An 18,582-nucleotide genomic window follows, 5' to 3' on the forward strand; every position below is an offset into this window, starting at 1 on the left:
ATGCCACTCTGGGTTCCACTGTTCTGTCAAAAACCAGGGAATTTTCTGTACAGTTTCCCCACATGGCCTCTGTCACACTTAACTGAACACTTATGCCAAAATATTCAGCGTCAGCATAGAAGAGGTATAAAGGTTGTAGTCAACTCAATATCATAGCAGAACCATCACTGCCTTCCAAAAAAGGACTCTGGCTTTTCCACCTATTTCATAACAACCTTTCTGTAAAGAAGGTAATGGCATCATAACCAGCAAGTACTTTCCCTCATATCTCCCATTTTGGGTTTTCTCTTGAAGAAAATGACAATCTATTGAACTATAACTTCACTGAAACAGCAACAAACATCCTTCCTACCATGGCACAGTTAAAATTTGAAATCATTTCACTTGCTACATAATACAATAATAATGGACACAATGTGGATCAGATTTAGATACTGTAAAGACTTTCCAGCAAAAATCCCTCAGGATGTCTCCCAAAGCTGCATTAAATTCAGGATTGTTGTAAAGTAACCACAACTTGGAAAAATGTGTCAGCACATCTTAAATTTTATGGTATGTTATGATTTACAATGCATTTACTCTTACAGGGGATGATACATATTTTTGAGTTATAGCTTGGCTCCTACTACACTGCATATTTATTTAAGAATTTTGGATGTTAAGCAACATGTTCAACAAATGTCAAATGAAAATGGCAGTACCTATTCACTTTTGTGATTGTTTTGCTGACTCAAATGTTTTTATTTTTAGTGTCAGACCATTTCCCAGAATCACTCATGTGGGAGGGGGGATTATTATTTAATTTTTATTAACTAGTGTTGGAACTGATCCAGGTATAAATCCCATGGCAAACCAGTTAACTGAAGTTTATAAATCAAGCCTAATGTTTTAAAAAGTTATACAATTTTAATCTGAAATTTATTTTAGCTACAACTTTTCTAATCACTCATTTTACAATGGGGTGCCACATTAATGTCACTGTAGTTACTGCTCTGATTTAACTTAGTGCAGGGGCCAGAAACCTTTTTCAAGCTTTGGGCCAAGGACAATCCAGCCCCAGTCTAGTATGGGCCGAGTGGCTTCAGTGATGTGTCAGAGGCAAATGGGGGGATGCTTTCCCTGCACCCACACTGGAGCAATGCAGCTGGGAGCTGTGCTCACGCTTCTCCCAGCCCCATGCTCCCCAGCTGCAATGTGAGCACAGCTTCCACTCTGCAAGCTGCACCCCCATCCCCCTACCCAGCCTGGCCCTGGCGCAGCTTCACTCCAACTGAAAGCTTCTCTTGCATTGCAGCCAGGGAGAAGGGGAATGAGGAGGCAGAGGCAGGGAGAAGCAGCAGCAGTGAGGAACCAGTTTCCAGCTGCTAGGCCCCAGCACAGCTCCCCACCAGCAGGAAGCTGTTCTTGCACCCCAGCCTTGTGGAGAGTGAGGAGAGGAGATGGGTGGGGAGAAGAGGCAATAGTGCTGGCATATCTTCCACTTCCCTAGCCCTGGCACAGCTCCCCTCTGACTCGAAGCTGCATCTATGTTGCAACTTTAGAGAAAGGAAGCAGGGGACAAGGAAAAGTAGCAGTAGTGTGGGCACAGCTCCTGGCTGCTCAGCCCCATATATGAAGAGGAACAGTAGACTAGAAGGATCCCTCCTGGGCCACAGAGCTCAGTTCCCTGCATTTACAAGCCACCACATACCAGAGTCCTAATAACTACCCAATGCAACCCATCTCATACACAACAGACAAATCATATTACAAAGGCAAAGTTAAAAACATCCTACAGTATGCGACAGGTAAAAAACAGGGGAGACAAGTATGCCGGCAATGCCCTGCTATTTTAATGGAAGAGAAGTTGAGGTATTAGGTTAATATACAACAAGCTGATCCTAGAAGATGGATAGGAAGAAGTGGTAGCTGCACCAGCACAGGTCCCAGCTCCCCAGTCCGGGCACTAAACACTGTCTCACACTGCAGAGAAAAGCAAAACCCCTACAGTCCTCTCCAAACTGTCTTCAGAATATGGTATTTCCTTTGGTTATGAACTTTTAATTCCAATTGAAGCATTCTTTAAAGTAGTTCAAAAGAAAATCAGTGTACTGAACAACTGTTGAGATATTGCCACTAGTATAAAATTAGCATTGTGGGGTTTTTTTGGACCTGACACTTCAATCTAAAAATAGTTCATTTGTCTAAAATGTTGGGGCAGGGGGGGCATAAAATTAAGTGATGTTTAGGGAGTAATAATATTATTTTTAGCTGTACATTTCATACCCAAGTTCAAAACCAACTTCTTGCTACTTGGTCTTATGTGGGGTTTTAAATTCTTCCCATTCTCGGTACTGACTGGACAGAATGGAGAAGGAACTAAAATTTTACTGTAGAGAAAACAAACAATCCTGGCAAACAAGACAGACTATATAAAGGAGTCAATCCTTCAATCTCTCTCTGCTATGGTTGTAATGAATAATACTGAAAATATCCTATTTCATTTCTAAGAAGTGCTGAACACTCAGGCCTCTAGCTCATGTTACACTTAAGATGCGATTAACTGAATACAATAAATGTGTAATAATTTTGTGCCTAGTTCCTATTTCATTATTAATTGAACACATGGCCAGACTATGGCTCCCATCCACACAGTGTACCTCTTGACACAGTACAGCAGTGCAATGCTGTAGCCAGTAGGGCAAATAATACTCAGGCATGCATCAATCGATGGATCTCCAGGAAAACCAAGGAGGTGATTCTTTCACTCTACTCAGCATTGGTGAAACTGCGGCTGGAGTACTGTGTCCATTTCTGGGCACCACACTTTAACCACACTTTAACATGGACACCACACTTTAACATGGACAAGCTTCAGAGAGTCCAAAGAAAAGCCACCCATATGATCAGAATTTTACACTGCAATCCATACAAGAAAAGGCTGAGGGATCTGGGACTCGTCAGCCTGAGGAAAAGAAGGCTGAGAGGGGACCTGGTAGCAGCTTACCACTACACTAGGGGAGTACATCAAGGGCTCAGTGAGCTACTGTTCACCAGAGCACCTGAGGGGAAAACTAGGAGTAATGGCTACAAACTCATGGAAGACTGATTCAGCCTCAACCTTAGGGAAAACTTCTTTACAGTCAGGGTGTCCAGACTGAAATAAGCTCCCTCCAGAGGTGATGCGATCACCTACCCTAGAAATCTTGAAGACGAGACTAGACAACCACCTTGCTGGGGTTACCTGACCCCGTTATCTTTCCTGTTTGGTGCAGGGGGCTGGACCCAGTGATCTTCCAAGGTCCCTTCCAGCCTTACAATCTATGAATCTGTGAAACTGAGAGCCCCATTAGCTGACAGGGCTTCCAGCCACAGGAGCTTGCTATTTGCCAGTGCAGGGGCAGCCCAGGAAAATAAACCCAGGCTCCCCCCTGCAACAGCAGGAAGACATGATGGAATCTCATACTCTATCCCACAATCATGCCTCTTGCCATGAATGTGGGAGGCATTGGGAGACTCCCAGCAGGCATTGGAAGAGTCCCTATTCCCCCGAGCAATCCTGGGAGTTACAAGAAACAACGGACACAAGCTAGCGGAGAGTAGTTTCAAGGTAGACATTAGGAAGCGCTATTTCACTGTCAGAGTGGCTAGGACCTGGAACCAACTTCCAAAAGAAGTGGTGCTGGCTCCTACCCTGGGGGTCTTTAAAAGGAGGGAGGACGAACATCTGGCCAGGGTCATTTGACCCCAGTACTCTTTCCTGCCATGGCAGGGGGTCGGACTAGATGACTTCCTCAGGTCCCTTCCGACCCTACCAACTATGAAACTATGTGTGTCATAGCAGGAACCACAATTGTAGAGATCATACATCATAGTTCATGGAACCTTTACTTGCATGTCTGCCAAGAGCCTCTGAATTCCAACTGAAGTCAATAGGAACTGAGGGCTTTCAGAACCTAAAATTGATTAATTATATATTATTTAGTTGTGCATATTGAACAGAGATTAATTATTTTTCTGATTGCTATTATAATATTCCATAAATGGGAATCCATATCTGTAAATCTCTAAAAGATTTTTGACTGGTATCATTTTGAATATTTTAATATGCTTAAGTTGTTTATTATGAATAAAGAACATCAGGAAAGTCACCGATTTTAAAATATTTTATGCTTCTTCTTCACCTTGTTCAAATCAGTGAGGGGAATTTATGAAATATGTAACAAAGGAAATACAACACCTGGAACCACTGTGTGCAATATACATCACAAAATAACTAACTGATTTAAAGATCTGCCTTCCTTTACACAGCTTGTGCACTAACATCACATGAAATAATGAATGCATGCCTGGCTCTCCCATTCAAAAATATTTAGATTAGTAATTTTTCATTACAGAGTTAGTCTGGAAGGTTATTTTTATTTATGTCTAAACTGCACCTTGCTCTGAAGCTGTGTAACTTCTTTTGCAAAAACACTATCAATTGTGGCTGGCATTTGCTTGTAGATAGAGTCAGAGAGGTCTTTCTTAGCAGATCCTTTGTACTTTGCCTAGAGAGGAAAAAAGGAAACAAATAAAAGCAATAGCTTCAAGCAGAATCACATAATAACTTTAAAAAAAGAACTTTGTTTTAATGTGAAATAAAATTGATACAACAGAACTGTCATATGGGAAAAGACATAAAAGTGTGTCACAGAGGAACTTACAAATTTATGCAGATCATCAAAAAATTATTTAAAGAATTTTAGATGAGTAAAGCTAATCCATAAAACAATGTAAGGTACATCTCCCGTACCTCTTTTTTCAACTCAGAAAGTGGTACCAAAATATTAGAAATACCCATGTAAATACCTGTAAACTTATATGTACCACCCTTAAAAGGATCTCAGGGCACCCCCGAGTGCTATGGCCCACTGGTCAGGAATCACTGATTTAGACTATAATTTCAAGGCAGACACAATTCCTGTTCATATGTATAGCAGAGTGAGTGCCTAGACACTAGTATAATAAAAACAATAACTCTTCCATATCTCTCTTTACACATCTGTAAATTGAGTGTAGTTTCGGCTGTAATTGAACCATATACATTTAATGCCTGTAAAGTGCTTTGAGGCCCTAAAAGAAAACTATTATATAATTCCATGTTATGATTATACAACAAACTGCATACAGTAGTGATAGTGCTTTAACTCACTTAAATTTTTAGATCATATTGTAACTTGATATAAATATACTCTTCCTTTAAGAATAGTGCTATTCAAGTAAACGGATTTTTTCTTGGTGAATGAGTACTAAAGAACATGCTGCAATCTTTTATGTCTTACCTCAGAAATAAAAGCACTGATATTTTTCGCGTGATTTAGCTGAGGAGTGTCAGGAACAAATATGCACTTCCCTTTAGATTTTTCATACTCTTCTTTATAGCGTATCTACAAAGAGAAAAATGACTTTAAATCAACCCTAAAAATAGGAACATACAATAGTTTTCCTTTTAGATTTATCCCACTCCTTTGGACTGGAAACTAGAATTCTCAGTTCTATGCTGTATCACAGGCTGTATCAAAGTAAGCCACAGAGAAAATATACAACTTATAAACCGAATACACAGGTAATGCAAAAATCATAGAAATCTTTTATATGAAAAATAAAAAGGAAGGATTGTTTTTCATACTATAGTTTTCTTCCACTCTACTGTTTGCAATTCATGAAATGTTCTTTTTTTTAAAAATGGAAGATGTAGTTTTCCTTCTGAGCTAGGTAAAGAAATAACACATAAACCAGTATAAGTGATCAGAAACTGGACTGTAACAGAAGAGAAGTTCAGTGCACATAGACTGGTTTCAAAATGGCGAACCCAGTTTAAGATAGACCTGAATGGATGTAGTACTGTATCAGATTTAATCAGTTTAGGTTAGACCCGTCTATCAAACTTCTGTTCCAGATCCCCTCTCAACTCAAGTTAGGTCGCAGTCCCTTGGTGTCCTAGGATGCTTTGCAGCCACCTGCTACTCACTCCCCACCCCCAGAGGAAGCCTGGGCTAGCCTCCACCACTGCTCCTCTGCTCTGGCTGAGCTGGTCCAGCCCCACAGCTGGGTTGTCACAGAGAGGCAGCAAAGACTTGGCTCCCCAGCTTGCACCCTGCCTGTATCCATCAGCCTAGAAGGGCAGCAGGGGGGAGACAGGGGAACAGAGCTCCCTTGCCCTGGCTCTGGCCTACCCAACCTGGGGTTTGCCCAGCCTGGGGAGCCCACTACACTGCAAGGGCTTTCCCCCCCACCCTGATCTTGGAGCCCCCAAACTAGGGTCTCTGCAGCGGGGGGGTGGGGGGGAGGAGGGGTACATGCCACATGGGTTTTCCCCTGCCCCAGTCCCAGTCTCTGGAGCTGGGGTCTGCCAGCTGTGGCAGGGCTTGAACCATGGGGATTATCCTCTGACCTGGGCAATCCTCCCACGGGCAAAGGTAGTGACTCCCAGTGGACGGAACCAAGCAGCCTGACCTAGCCAAACCAGAGGGAAACCCCCGCAGTGCAGGACTCCCCCAGCTGGGTAGACCACAGCTAGGAAGGGGCCAGGACCCCACCACCATCTGCCATCGCAGGGCTGGGGAGAGATTCCATGCTAGCTCTCTCCCTTTCTCCCCCTCCCCCCCCGGCTCACAGTAAGGGATTGTGGGCCTGTGCTGGGCAGCCAATCTGGGATGGCCCCTGCTAGACTGGGCTTGGCTGCCCTCAGCAATGGCCAGCGGGCTGGGAGGTGTGTGGGAGTGCCCACTGCCTTCTGGCCTCAACCAGTGCAGGTGTCTACCTGCCTTCACCAACCAGAGTGAATGTGAGTTCTGTTCACTAATAGTCCAGTTTATGCCACTTCAAGATCCTTGTGAAGATTGGATTGTTCCTCCTTGGGCTTTTTCACTGTCTGTATTTAGCCTTGATTTCAAGGTCAAAATTGTTAAAATCTACATTCCCACATACAACCTTAACAATGCATATCTGTATTTTACAGTAACATAAAAATGCCATTTTATGCATCTAACATCTAATGTACATCAGTTTGCAGTCTCTGATAAAAAAAGACCGTCTCCAAAGACAAATAAAAAATCTTAAGTTAATTACTATATTTTTAAAGTCAGTTCTATGTACAACAGAGAACCCTTTTTGTACCTTTCAGTATAGAAACAAAAATAAAAATGCCTTTCAATCTTCCTTGCCAAAAATAAATGGTTATGTTCACAGGCCAACACAAATTAATTCCCAACCTTAAACGTATGCTGTAAAGTTTATGATACATGTGAATAAAACACTTATATAACTCTTGTTGAAGTCAGAGTTACAGTTTTGCATCAGAGGGATTATAAAAAACTTCATACTATTTATTCAATTTAAAGTGAATTATTTAGAATTGTTTTCTCATCATTATCTGCTATCTTCTCTGTAACCTCGTTTTTACATTTTGCACTGCAGCAGCTTGCATTTATGCACTGCAAAGTTGCTGAAAAACACTGACAGAAGCAATATGACCTGCATCTGAACATTAGGGAAAAATGTAGTCTTCAATTTCCTCACTCCTTGAATCTTTGATGAATATCACAAGCTTTAGCCAATGTTCCTCAAAGATGAATTGGAAAACTCTTCTCTAGGATGGTAACCTGGTCTCCCCTCAGAATCAATTTTTGGCCTTTCTAGTGACAAAGAGAATTCGTTAGCCGTGTTTATTAATCTGAAGTCAGGCAGAATGTAGGGTGGATATGCACCTTTTAGACTAACTAACTAAGAGATACGTAGCATGAGCTTTCATGAGCCCAGGCTCATCTCATCAGATGTTGTGAAAGGACATGCACAGAGAAGTGTATTAAATGAAGAGAATGATTTCAGTACAAAAGACAGGGAGGGAGGGAGGGAGGGAAGGGAGAGGCAAACAAGCCCATAGGGTGAAAGGGATCCAAATGGCCGATCCAGGTAATGTCTTTTGTAGTCACACTAGTAGGGACTGTACCAGGCAGGGGCCATGGTTCCCAGGGGACTGTTTGCCCCCCCCCATGCTGCACCCCATGTCCCCCACTGATGTACCCAGAGCCTAGGTGTCCCCATTCCTCCACTGCATACAGGGCACCTCCACTCTGCACTATGTGCCTAGGTGCCTCCCGCATACTATATCCCCCCTCACTGAACTCCCCCTACTCCTGCTCCCCATGCCTCCCCACTGCACTACATACCCCCACCACACTGCACTGGGCACATCCCCACTGCTGCTCCCACATCCATCCATCCTGCAGCACATGTTCCCCCCACTGCTAATCCCTGTGCCTACCTGCTACACTGCATACCCCACTTACTGCTGTTCCCTGCAACTCCCTGCTGCACCACACACCCAGACATGCTGACTTACCCTTAGCTTCCCAGCCATGAGCTCTCCTATGGCAGGCTATGCTGCACTATAGCCCCCTACCCCTTGAGGCAGGGGCAGGAAGAAGCAGCTGTGGGCTGGGGGGGCGGGGGCTGGAGTTCCTACCTGCTGCTGCAGCAAACAGGGGGAATGGCAGCTGGGTGGGAACCCAAGGGCTGCAACTGAACCCCTTGGGGATGACATGCAGCCCACAGGCTGTTAGTTGGACAGCCATGACTTAACTGGCCCTGTAGTTCTGTGCATGCTATTAAACGCATAAGCACAGTCAAGGAGCATTAAGTTAAACTAAAAATGTTTTGGAAGGGTTAGTAGATGCTGATTTTCTCCATATGTGTGCATGCATGAATGCATGTGTTTTCAAAATGTAATTAGCATATACTTAGCAATATGCAAGATTGAATAAGGATATATGAATCCTATAATTATATGTATATAGGAAAGTCAAACATAAAGGATTCCTAAAATGTGTCTAAATTAAGGGAGTGGGGTTTGAAAAACAACAAAATCACTGGCCTAATCTTATTGGCCTCCTTCCCTTGAAATAATTAAATAGCATCAGTGCCACCCCAGCAGTATTTTCATTTTCATCGTCTTTAATTTTCCTGTGGTAACTCCTTAAGGGCCCAGTGTGGCAGGGCACTTGGGGTGTCCGCCACTTTAAGAGCTCAGGTGTCCTGCGAAGCAGGCAGCAGGTGTGGGCCAGGACTAATTGAGAGTCCCTGACCCAGGGAGCTGCCAGGTGAGGCTAGGCTGGGTAGGGGGAGTCTCCTGACTCAGGAGAAGGGCTAGGCTTAGAGTAGATGTAGTCCCAGGCCCTGAGATAAGTGGGCAGTAACATCTTGGGGCCTGCTGCAAAAACACTGGAGCACCACCACTTAAGAGACAGGTGAAGAATTCTGTAGGTTGGGGAGGAACTAAGGGGAGGAGGAGGGTCCTAGGGATGCAGGGAGGAGTCCAGAGCCTCATGAGAGGCTGAGAGTGCGGGACTGGTGGGTCTAGAGCCTAGTGAGGGGCTGAGAGTGTGGGACTAATGACGGTCCAGGAACCCCAGAAGGGAGTTAAAGTAAAGGAAAACATCTGAGAAGGATACCATCTGAGAGGCATGGAGCATGGTCTAAGGGAGGAATGAAGCCATGCAATTAGCCCACAAGGCAGTGGACCCACATGCACCTGGTGGTCAATTTTGAGAGCAATTTGGGAAGCCCAGAGGCAGCCTCTCTCATAAAAGTTATTAAAATCAAGGTGTGGCAGATGAATGAAGGGGTAACTGCCCACACAGTGAGGGCTGCAGGGACTCCAGGGACTTCACAGCAGTGCTGGAGAGGCACTCTGCCAGACCCAGCAAAAATGTCCTAATTGTGCACACAAGTTTTGACTGGGTAATTATGACAGGGCATAAAACACAATCTTTATGTCATGCTTTGATCCTAGATATTCCACTCTGCTACGCACAATTTTTTTATCACTTGGCATTAAGCAACTGGAAGATGGAAAAGTAGGAATGGAATACAGTTGTGCCATTTTTTAACTCTAAATACTTATTCATCATATGAAGCATGCAAGAGGTTTTCTGAAACATAAACAGTAAGGATTTGAGGTGAACAATATGCAGTGACTGAAAGAAATGGCCAAAAAGGCTTATGTTCATATTCAAATTTGAGGTTTAAAATTCGGATATGAAAAATATTATTATATGGAATTTTGCCTACCTGTCATCTCCCTTTCACCACAAAACATTATGCTAGAAAAATACATTCTTTGTGGGCCTAGAGCCACCATTGCTTTCTCAATATTCAGCCCCTTTGTAGCTGACTAAATCCAAGACAAAAGGCGCAATTTAAAAAAATGTAAAAGGTTTTTCATCATAATCATTCCTCAGGTTATGATCCTAACTCTGTCCTTACTAATCATTTGACTGGATCTAAAATACCGCCAACACTGGCCAACAAGGCTGGTAATAAAGAATTGACTATGTTTCCTATACTGCTACCAGAAGGGCAGGTTTCAACTCTCAACCATTTCATTTGAAAATAACTGGAGATGTGATGGCAAAAAGCAAATACTTTAAAACAGATGTAAGAACTAGGGGTGCAATGATAAAAGATTTTCTTGGCCTAAACCAATAGCCAGTGATCAACCAACCATACTGGCTGATGCCGATCCGATAGCCAATATTTAGTAATAGTGCAAGGCATTTTAAATTACTGACATAAATAAACCATTTTTGTTTGTTTTGCATTTATAACACACACACACCTCCTGCCTGCTCTGGCCCTCAATGAGGAAGGCAGTGACCACCTTATTCCCATGCACATTGCTCCCTCACCCATGACTCCTACCCGCAGCCCTGCTCCCCTGCACAGCCTGAGCTGCCGTCCTGGGCTGATGGGGTGGACCCTCATGCGGACCATGACACCGTACGCATTTGGAGTCCCAGAGCATGCTACTGCTTCAGTGCTGGCAGGCCCCAAGATGCCAAGCTCCTGCAGCTGCAGGGGGAAGCCACTTTTGCAAAGGCACCTGGTGCCCAGCAGCGCAGAATATCCCTTGCACAGCTCCTTACCACACCCATGCACAGCCGAATATCTCCACAGCAGCCCCAGTGCTCAGGCCCCTTCTGTGTGCAGTGATGCCGTGGCAGTGGCAGCAGCAGCAGATGCTGGTAACGGTCCCTTTGTTCATGAGTACAGCACCCTGTAACTGTCCCCCCAATGCTCACCAAGAAAGGGGTGGGAAAGGTCTACTCTAATGGCATCTTCCTCTTGAACAAACATCCACAACACCCTGTTCTGCCAGAAAAACAAGCACAAGACATCATGGGAACACCCACAATTTAAGCACTGGCACTTGCTTGACTACACCACTGTTCATGCCCAGGATCACAAAGATGTCCATATCACCTGAGCTCTGCTAGAAGCTGACAGTTGCTGGAACAATCACTGACCTATCTCCTCAGTTATGTCACTCAAACTGGCTCCCAAACGATGGCTGCATCAGAAGCAATGCCAACAAAAGATCAACATTGAAGGACTCAAGAACTCAAACAAGACAGACCTCTTTCACCAGTGCCTCAATGAAAACCTGGTGAATTCCAATCAACAACAATGGGAGAATGTCAGCAGCACTTGGGGTGGCTTCAAGTTCACCATCATCAGCACCTGCGAAGAGACACTTGGATTCTCTACCAGGAAACATCAAGACTGGTTTGATACAAATGACCGGGAGATTCCAGAGTTGATCAGCCGCAAGACCATAGCCTTTTGTGCTTGGCAGAATGACACCAACTGCAAGAAAAAGAAATTGAATCTTCAACAAGCCACGTCAGAGGTCCAAAGAAGGACTTGTGATATGAAGAACAGATGGATGGAAAACAAGGCAAAGCAAAATCAATATCTCGCTGACATCCATCATATGCGTGCCACCAAAGCCATCCATGGCCTGAGCACTCATGGTGTCTATACACATGCTGTGGAGTGGAGGGGGGAGAGAGACTGTAATTAGAGCAGCTCCAAGAGCCACTCTAATTAAAGTGACTGCAGCGTCATGTGTATTCAGCGTCCCGTGCTTCAAAATGGCGGTGGGGGCACTTGAACTAAAGCTCATCAAATGAGCTTTAGTTCAAGTGCCCCCACTGCCATTTTTGAACGATGGGGACACTGAATAGATGTGACATGGAGGCTGCTGGAGCAGATTAATTAGTACAGTCCAGCAGACTTGATTAATCAAGTCTACTCCAACATGTTAATCTCCATCAGAGCAGATGTCTGGCACGTATATAGATGCCTTCAAGGACCAACCCCCTTGAAACCTAAGGATGGAAGAGACCTGATCAAGGAAAGGGGAGTCATCAACACCCATTAGAGGAGCATTTTGAAGACCTTCTCAATCAAGACTCTTGTTGCTGATAAGAGTGCTCTCAACTTCATCCCACAACAGCCAGTCAGAGATGATCTCAGAATCTGCCCAAGCCTTGACAAGGTAAGGAATGTTACCAAGCAAATGAAGAATGACAAGGCATCTCGATCTGACAGACTCTCCACTGAAATCTTCAAGGAGCCAGGGGGGAGGGAGAAGAGCTGACATTACAGCTCCATGCCCTCATCTTAAGGATCTGGAATGATGAGGAAATCCCCAATGAGTTTAGGGATGCCGTGATTGTGACAATCTTCAAGAAGGCAGACAAGTCCAACTGTGGAAATTATGGATGAATCATCTTGCTGTCCACCACAGGAAAAACCATTGTAAGAACCCTCCTGAACTGTATCCTTCCACTTGCTGAATAACTCCTACCCAGCTTTCACTAAATACAGTCTACCATTAAACTGCTGCCAAAAGCAGCATGTGCTCTGAGCATGTGCACAGAAATGAGCTATAAGGCTGATTAAATGCAGCCAAAACTGAACATGACTAAAAAAAACATGGCCCATATTGAGTACATATACTGAGTACAAACATTGACTATAAAATACATGGCCCATATTGTACAAGAATGCACAGAGCCTGAGAAATAAGCAGGAAGATTTAGAAGTCTTTGCACAATCAAGGAACTATGATGTGACTGGAATAACAGAGACTTGGTGGAATAGCTCGCATTACTGAAGCACTGTCATGGATCGATATAAATTGTTCAGGAAGGACAAGAAGAGGAAAAGAGGAGGAGGAGTTGCACTGTACGTAAAAGAGCTGTACGGTTGCTCAGAGCTCCAGAATGAAACTGGAGATAGGCAAGTTGAAAGTTGCTGGGTTAAGGTTAGAGGGGAGAGCAAGAAGGATGATATTGTGGTGGGTGTCTTCAATAGACCATCAGGCCAGGAGGATGAGGTAGAAGAGGCTTTCATCAGATAATTAGCAGAAGTTTCCAGATCAAGGCCCTGGTTTCCAAATCAAGACCCTGGTTTTCCCTGGGACCTCAATCACCCTGGCATCAGCTGGGAAGGCAATACAGCAGTGCATAAGAAATCCAGGAAATTTTTGGAGAGTGTTGGAGATAACTTTTTGATGAAAGTGTTGTAGAGACCAACTAGGGGCCATGCTGTTCTTGGTCTACTGCTCACAAACAGGGAAGAATTGGTGGGGGATGCAGAAGTGGGTGGCAAGTTGGGCAGCAGTGATCACGAGATGATTGAGATCAGGATCTTGACAAAACGAAGAAAGCAGAGCAGCAGGGTATTGACTCTGGACTTCAGAAAAGCAGACTTGGACTCCCTAAGGGATCTGATGAGCAGGATCCCTGGGAAACCAATCTGACGAGCATGAATGGCACATGCCCCCAGCGGCTGGGGAGGCATGGCTGCGCTGGTGGTGGCAGCAGCGCAGCAGCCACAGCCCAGCAGTAGTAAGCTGGGAGCTCCTACAGATGCCTCTGGCACTGGCAGTGGTGGGGGAGGGGGCTAGCGAGCACTGACCAGGGGTCGGGGACCACCCGCAGGCACCGCTGGCAGCAGCCAGCAGCAATTCTGGACCGCCCGCAGATGCTGCCGGCGGTAGAGTGGTGAGCGGCGACTGCCTGCAGGCACCTTTTTGCAGGGGGTGCACCGCCACACTCAGGGGGTACATGTGCACCCACATGCACCCCCTACGCATCACCCCTACTGAGGGGGAAAAGAGTCCAGGATTGCTGGTTGTATTTTGAAGAAACCTTACTGAGGAATAAACCATCCCAATGAATAAACCATCCCAATGAGCAGGGAGAATAGCAAATATGGCAAGCGATTACCTTGGTTTAGCAGAGAACTCTTTGGTGAGCTTAAATACAAAAAGGAAGCTTACAAAAGTTGAAGCTTGTACAAACAACTTGGGAGGAGAATAAGAATATTGCTCAGGCATGGATGAAGTCAGAAGGCCAAAGAGCAATTGGAGTTGCAGCTAGCAAGGGACATGAAGAGTAATGAGAAGGGTTTCTACAAATATATTAGCAACAACAGGAAGAGCAGGGAGAGTGCGCATCTCTTACTAAATGGGGGAGGCAACCTAGTGAGAGATGAGGAGGAAAAGGCTGAAGTACTCAGTGCCTTTTTTACCTTGGTCTTTACAGGCAAGGTCAGCCTCCCAGACTACTGCACCAGGCAGCACAGTTTGGGGAGAAGGTGAGCAGCTCTCAGTGGTGAAAGAACAGGTTAAGGACTACGGTATTTTGAAAAGCTGGACATGTACAAGTCCACGGGGCCAAATGCAATGCATCCAAGGGTGCTGAGGGAGTTGGCTGATATGGTTGCAGAGCTGCTGGCCATTATCTTTAAAAGGTCCTGGGTGATTGGAAATGGACAAATATAGTATCCATCTTTAAGAAATGGAAAAAGGAGGATCCAGGGAACTACAGACCAGTCATCCTTACCTCAGTCCCTGGAAAAAGCATGGACCATATCCTCAGAGAATCCATTTCTAAGCATTTAAAAGACAAGAAAGTGTTCAGGAACAGTCATCATGGATTCACAAAGGGCAAGTTATGCCTGACCAACTTGATTGCCTTCTATGATGACAAAACTGACTCTGTGGATGTGGGGAAAGCTGTGGACATGATATACCTTTACTTTAGCAAGGCTTTTGATACCGTCTCCCACAGCATTCTCGGATTGGATAAATGGACTGTAAGGTGGACAGAAAGCTGGCTGGATTGTCAGGCTCAACGGCTAGTAATCAATGGCTCAATGTCTAGCTGGCAGCTGGTATCAAGTGGAGTGCTTCAGGGGTTGGTCCTGGGGCCATTTTTGTTCAATATCTTCATTAACTTTCTGAAAGATGGGATGGATTACACCCTCATTAAATCTGCGGATGACACAAAGCCGGGGGGTGTAGTAGATACACTGGAGAATAGGGCTAGGGATTCAGAGTGACCTTAGACAAATTGGAGGATTGGAGGCCAAAAGAAATTTTAGGAGGTTCAACAAGGACAAATGCAAAATCCTGTATGTAGGATGGAAGAATGCCATGCACCAGTCTAACTTTAAAAGGCTGGTGACGGACTAGCTAAGCAGCAGCTCTGCAAAAAAGGACCTGGGGGTTATAATGGACAATAACCTGGATACGAGTCAGCAGTGTGCCTTTGTTGCCAAGAAGGCTAATAGAATACTGGGCTGCATTAGCAGGAGCATTGCCAGCAGATCAAGGAAAGTAATTATTCTGCTCTATTCTGTACTGGTAAGGCCACACCTGGAGTACCATGTCCAATTTTGGGCCCCCCCACTATAGAAAGGATGTGGACAAGTTAGACAGAGTCCAGCAAAAAGCAACAAAAATGAATCGGAGGCTGGAGCATGTGACTTATGAGGAGAAGCTGAGGGAACTGAGTTTATTTAGTTTGGAGAGGAGAAGATGGGGGGGTGGGGTTGATAGCAGCCTTTAACTCTCTAAAGGGTGGTTCCAAAGAGGATGGAGCTAGAATGTTCTCAGCGGTGACAGATGACAGAACAAGGAGCAATGGTCTCAAGGTACAACAAAGGAGGTTTAGGTTAGATATCAGGAAAAACTCTCACTAGAAGGGTGGTGAAGCACTGGAACAAGTTACCTAGAGAGGTGGTGGAATCTCTATCCTTAAAGATTTTTAAGGCCCAGCTTTACAAAGCCCTGGCTGGAATAATCTAGTTGGGGATGGTCCTGCTTTGAGCAAGGGGATGGACTAGATTTCATCCTGAGGTCCCTTCCAACCCTAATTTTCTAGGATTCTATAAGTAAGTATACTGATATATATAACACCTATACTTTTTCTGTCCTATCTCATGACCAGCACAGTTCATTTGACAGTCCATAACACAGATCTACAGTTAAGCATCATCATCCCCATTGCAATAACTGCAAGTGCGCACTTGCATGCCCACATGCCTATGTGCTCATCTCTACCTCCTGTACCAGTTACAATCATGCAAACCACCTCTATGCCCCATCCCTCCCCCTCCCCTTTCTACCCTCTATCCCCTTACAACCTCAATGTTTCTTTCCCCAGTCCTTTTCATGGCTCCACCACTCCTGAGTCTTCATCATCTTCATTGTCCTCTTCCTCCTTTCTGTTGGTCTCATTCTTTTCCTTTTCCATGCGTCTTCCACCAACTTCTCCTCATCTCTTTCTGTCTTCTTATAGTACAGCTGCAGCTTACTCACCCGCATTCTGATGCAGTCTTCAACTGTAAGGTCTGTGTGCCTGTACATGAGCAGGTTCCTGGTCTTCCACAAGGTGTTACTGAAGCAGGAGATGAACTGGTTGAAGTGGGCTGTCACGGTCCCTTGCTGCTTGGCCAGGTGTCTGAATAGCACTGCATCTCTGGTCAAAGTCTTGACCACTATCACCATCTGGAGGAGTTCTCTTACTCTCCCAGACATCTCCCTGGCATATGACCAGAGGAGGTACTCTACTGTTTTGTCCTCCCACTGGCAGATTTGCCTGAGGCAACCCACTGGGTTTCTCCCCCTGCAGCCCCCCACTGTGTCTCAGTACCCTCATGGGAAGCACCCAGTGGGCTACCTGCCAGTTCAAAGCTCTGTGTTCCTTCTGCAGAGACTTTTGGAAAATCTACTCCCACATAGCTTGGCAGCTGTTGCCAGGGAGTACACCCACAGGTGATAGTTTTTCTCTTGCTTTTACCATGTTCCACATCTTATGGTAGTTTGTCAGGGTTACTGGGGCCTCATTATGTAATTTGTACCTGTTCCAGAAACACTCCAGGACCTTGTAGAATCACAGTGGTTCCCAGGCCTCTGGATGCATTGGGCAGTATGTACCACCAGAGTTGCAGAAGGTTCCCTGTAAAATATTTCATGAAGCAGGCTGATTTGGTGTCTTCCCCAGCAGCCGGTTTGCAAATCTGGCTCATGTACTTGACCGAGAGGAACAGCAGGATATCCAGCATTCCTGGGAACCTACCACAAGGATAGGTTAGTGCAGCCCATCTGAACAAGATATGGTGTATTCACCATTGCACTCAGTTCCCCTCAGCACCAACCCTTTTAAGTCATGGTGAGCCACTAACTCAATATATTCCCCCTTCACTCTTCACTCCCACAGCTGCCCTTCTTTCCCATTTCCAATTATTCCTGATGGGATTGTGTGTGTGTGTGTTAGCGCGCGTGTGTTTTCCTTTAATATACAGGCAGGCATTCCCTCCGTAGGGAACTGGCACTGGGCCTGGGGGTACTGCAATACCTGGCCAGCAGTGGGAGGGACAGAGCCAGCTACTATATTTCATCTTAGCCAACAAGGTTGAAAGGCTGATAAGAACCTACTATAGGGATATGTTACTGCAGCTTATCCAAATAAATACATGGCAGTGCCCACTGTGCTCAGTCCCCCTTCGTGCTGTTTCCAAGTCATGGTGAGCCACTACACTGAATACATTTCAACTTCCTCTTCACTCCCACACCTGAGCTGCACCTTTCTTTCCCATTTCCAGTGAGCCCTGTTTTTAAGCAGCCTTAAATGTTTGGCAAACAACACTTAATGGGGCCCCAGACAATTCAACCAGAACACCCCATTCTTGTTGCATACGATTAGTGTGGCCCTACCCTCCATGAAGTGGAGCCAGACAAGGTTGCCCTGTGCCTCATCTGCATAGAAATTTTTGGACGATCCCATGACTTGTGAAAAACCCCTGGTTCCAATCATGAATGGGGGGCTAAATACCACATGGATCCTTTGTGGGGAGTATCTGGAGTACCCACACATACTGAGTAGTGCTACAATATGGGGACTCTTATGACTTCAAATGCCATTGACTTGGTTGGGGCCCAGCCCAATAAACTATATGTTAAATCATGAGCCTTTTGACTTTGGACTAACATAATGAATAGTATGTACTATATATGAGTAATATAAGTAGGTAGAACAGTGCTGCTTAAAAGTGTGTTTATATCTGTGCTAAAAAGGGTAAAAAGTTTCAAAAAAGGTAAAACGCATCAATTCTGGATGAAATAAGTCTATGGGTACCCACAGTAATTTGCCTATATGCAGATTACTACAGGCACATTTATTTCAAAGCCAATGTTTTCAAAATTGCTCCTTGCTTCTAGACAAGGTTCTTTGGGTGAATCTGATATCTACACCCCTCCTCACTTCCATGCATTCAGGAAGAGTGCAGTCTGACATTAAAATGGGAGGGAGGGCTGCAAGGGGAAGAGAGGGGGGGGCTCAAAAGGCAAGTGACTACTTGACTCCCCCCCCCCCCCCCACCCCCAAATTTTTTTTTTTTTTTTTTAAAAAGAAGGGGGAAGGA

The 18,582-nt window shown here is 45.0% G+C and overlaps 1 protein-coding gene across 12 annotated transcripts in view; it reads right to left on the bottom strand.

Annotated features, from left to right (window-relative positions):
* NEBL (nebulette) overlaps window positions 1-18,582 on the bottom strand; it is a 159,794-nt gene that overhangs the window by 135,189 nt on the left and 6,023 nt on the right. For all 12 annotated transcript variants that reach the window (XM_025199731.1, XM_025199734.1, XM_025199733.1 and 9 more), the window contains 2 exons: window positions 5,304-5,408; window positions 4,419-4,529 (listed from right to left, as the gene is read on the bottom strand). In XM_025199731.1, coding sequence (XP_025055516.1) covers window positions 4,419-4,529; window positions 5,304-5,408 — 216 coding nt within the window. The remainder of the gene's footprint in view (window positions 1-4,418; window positions 4,530-5,303; window positions 5,409-18,582) is intronic.

The sequence above is a fragment of the Alligator sinensis genome, unplaced genomic scaffold (genome assembly GCF_000455745.1).
Source record: "Alligator sinensis unplaced genomic scaffold, ASM45574v1 scaffold221_1, whole genome shotgun sequence".
NCBI classification, from domain to species: Eukaryota; Metazoa; Chordata; order Crocodylia; family Alligatoridae; genus Alligator; species Alligator sinensis.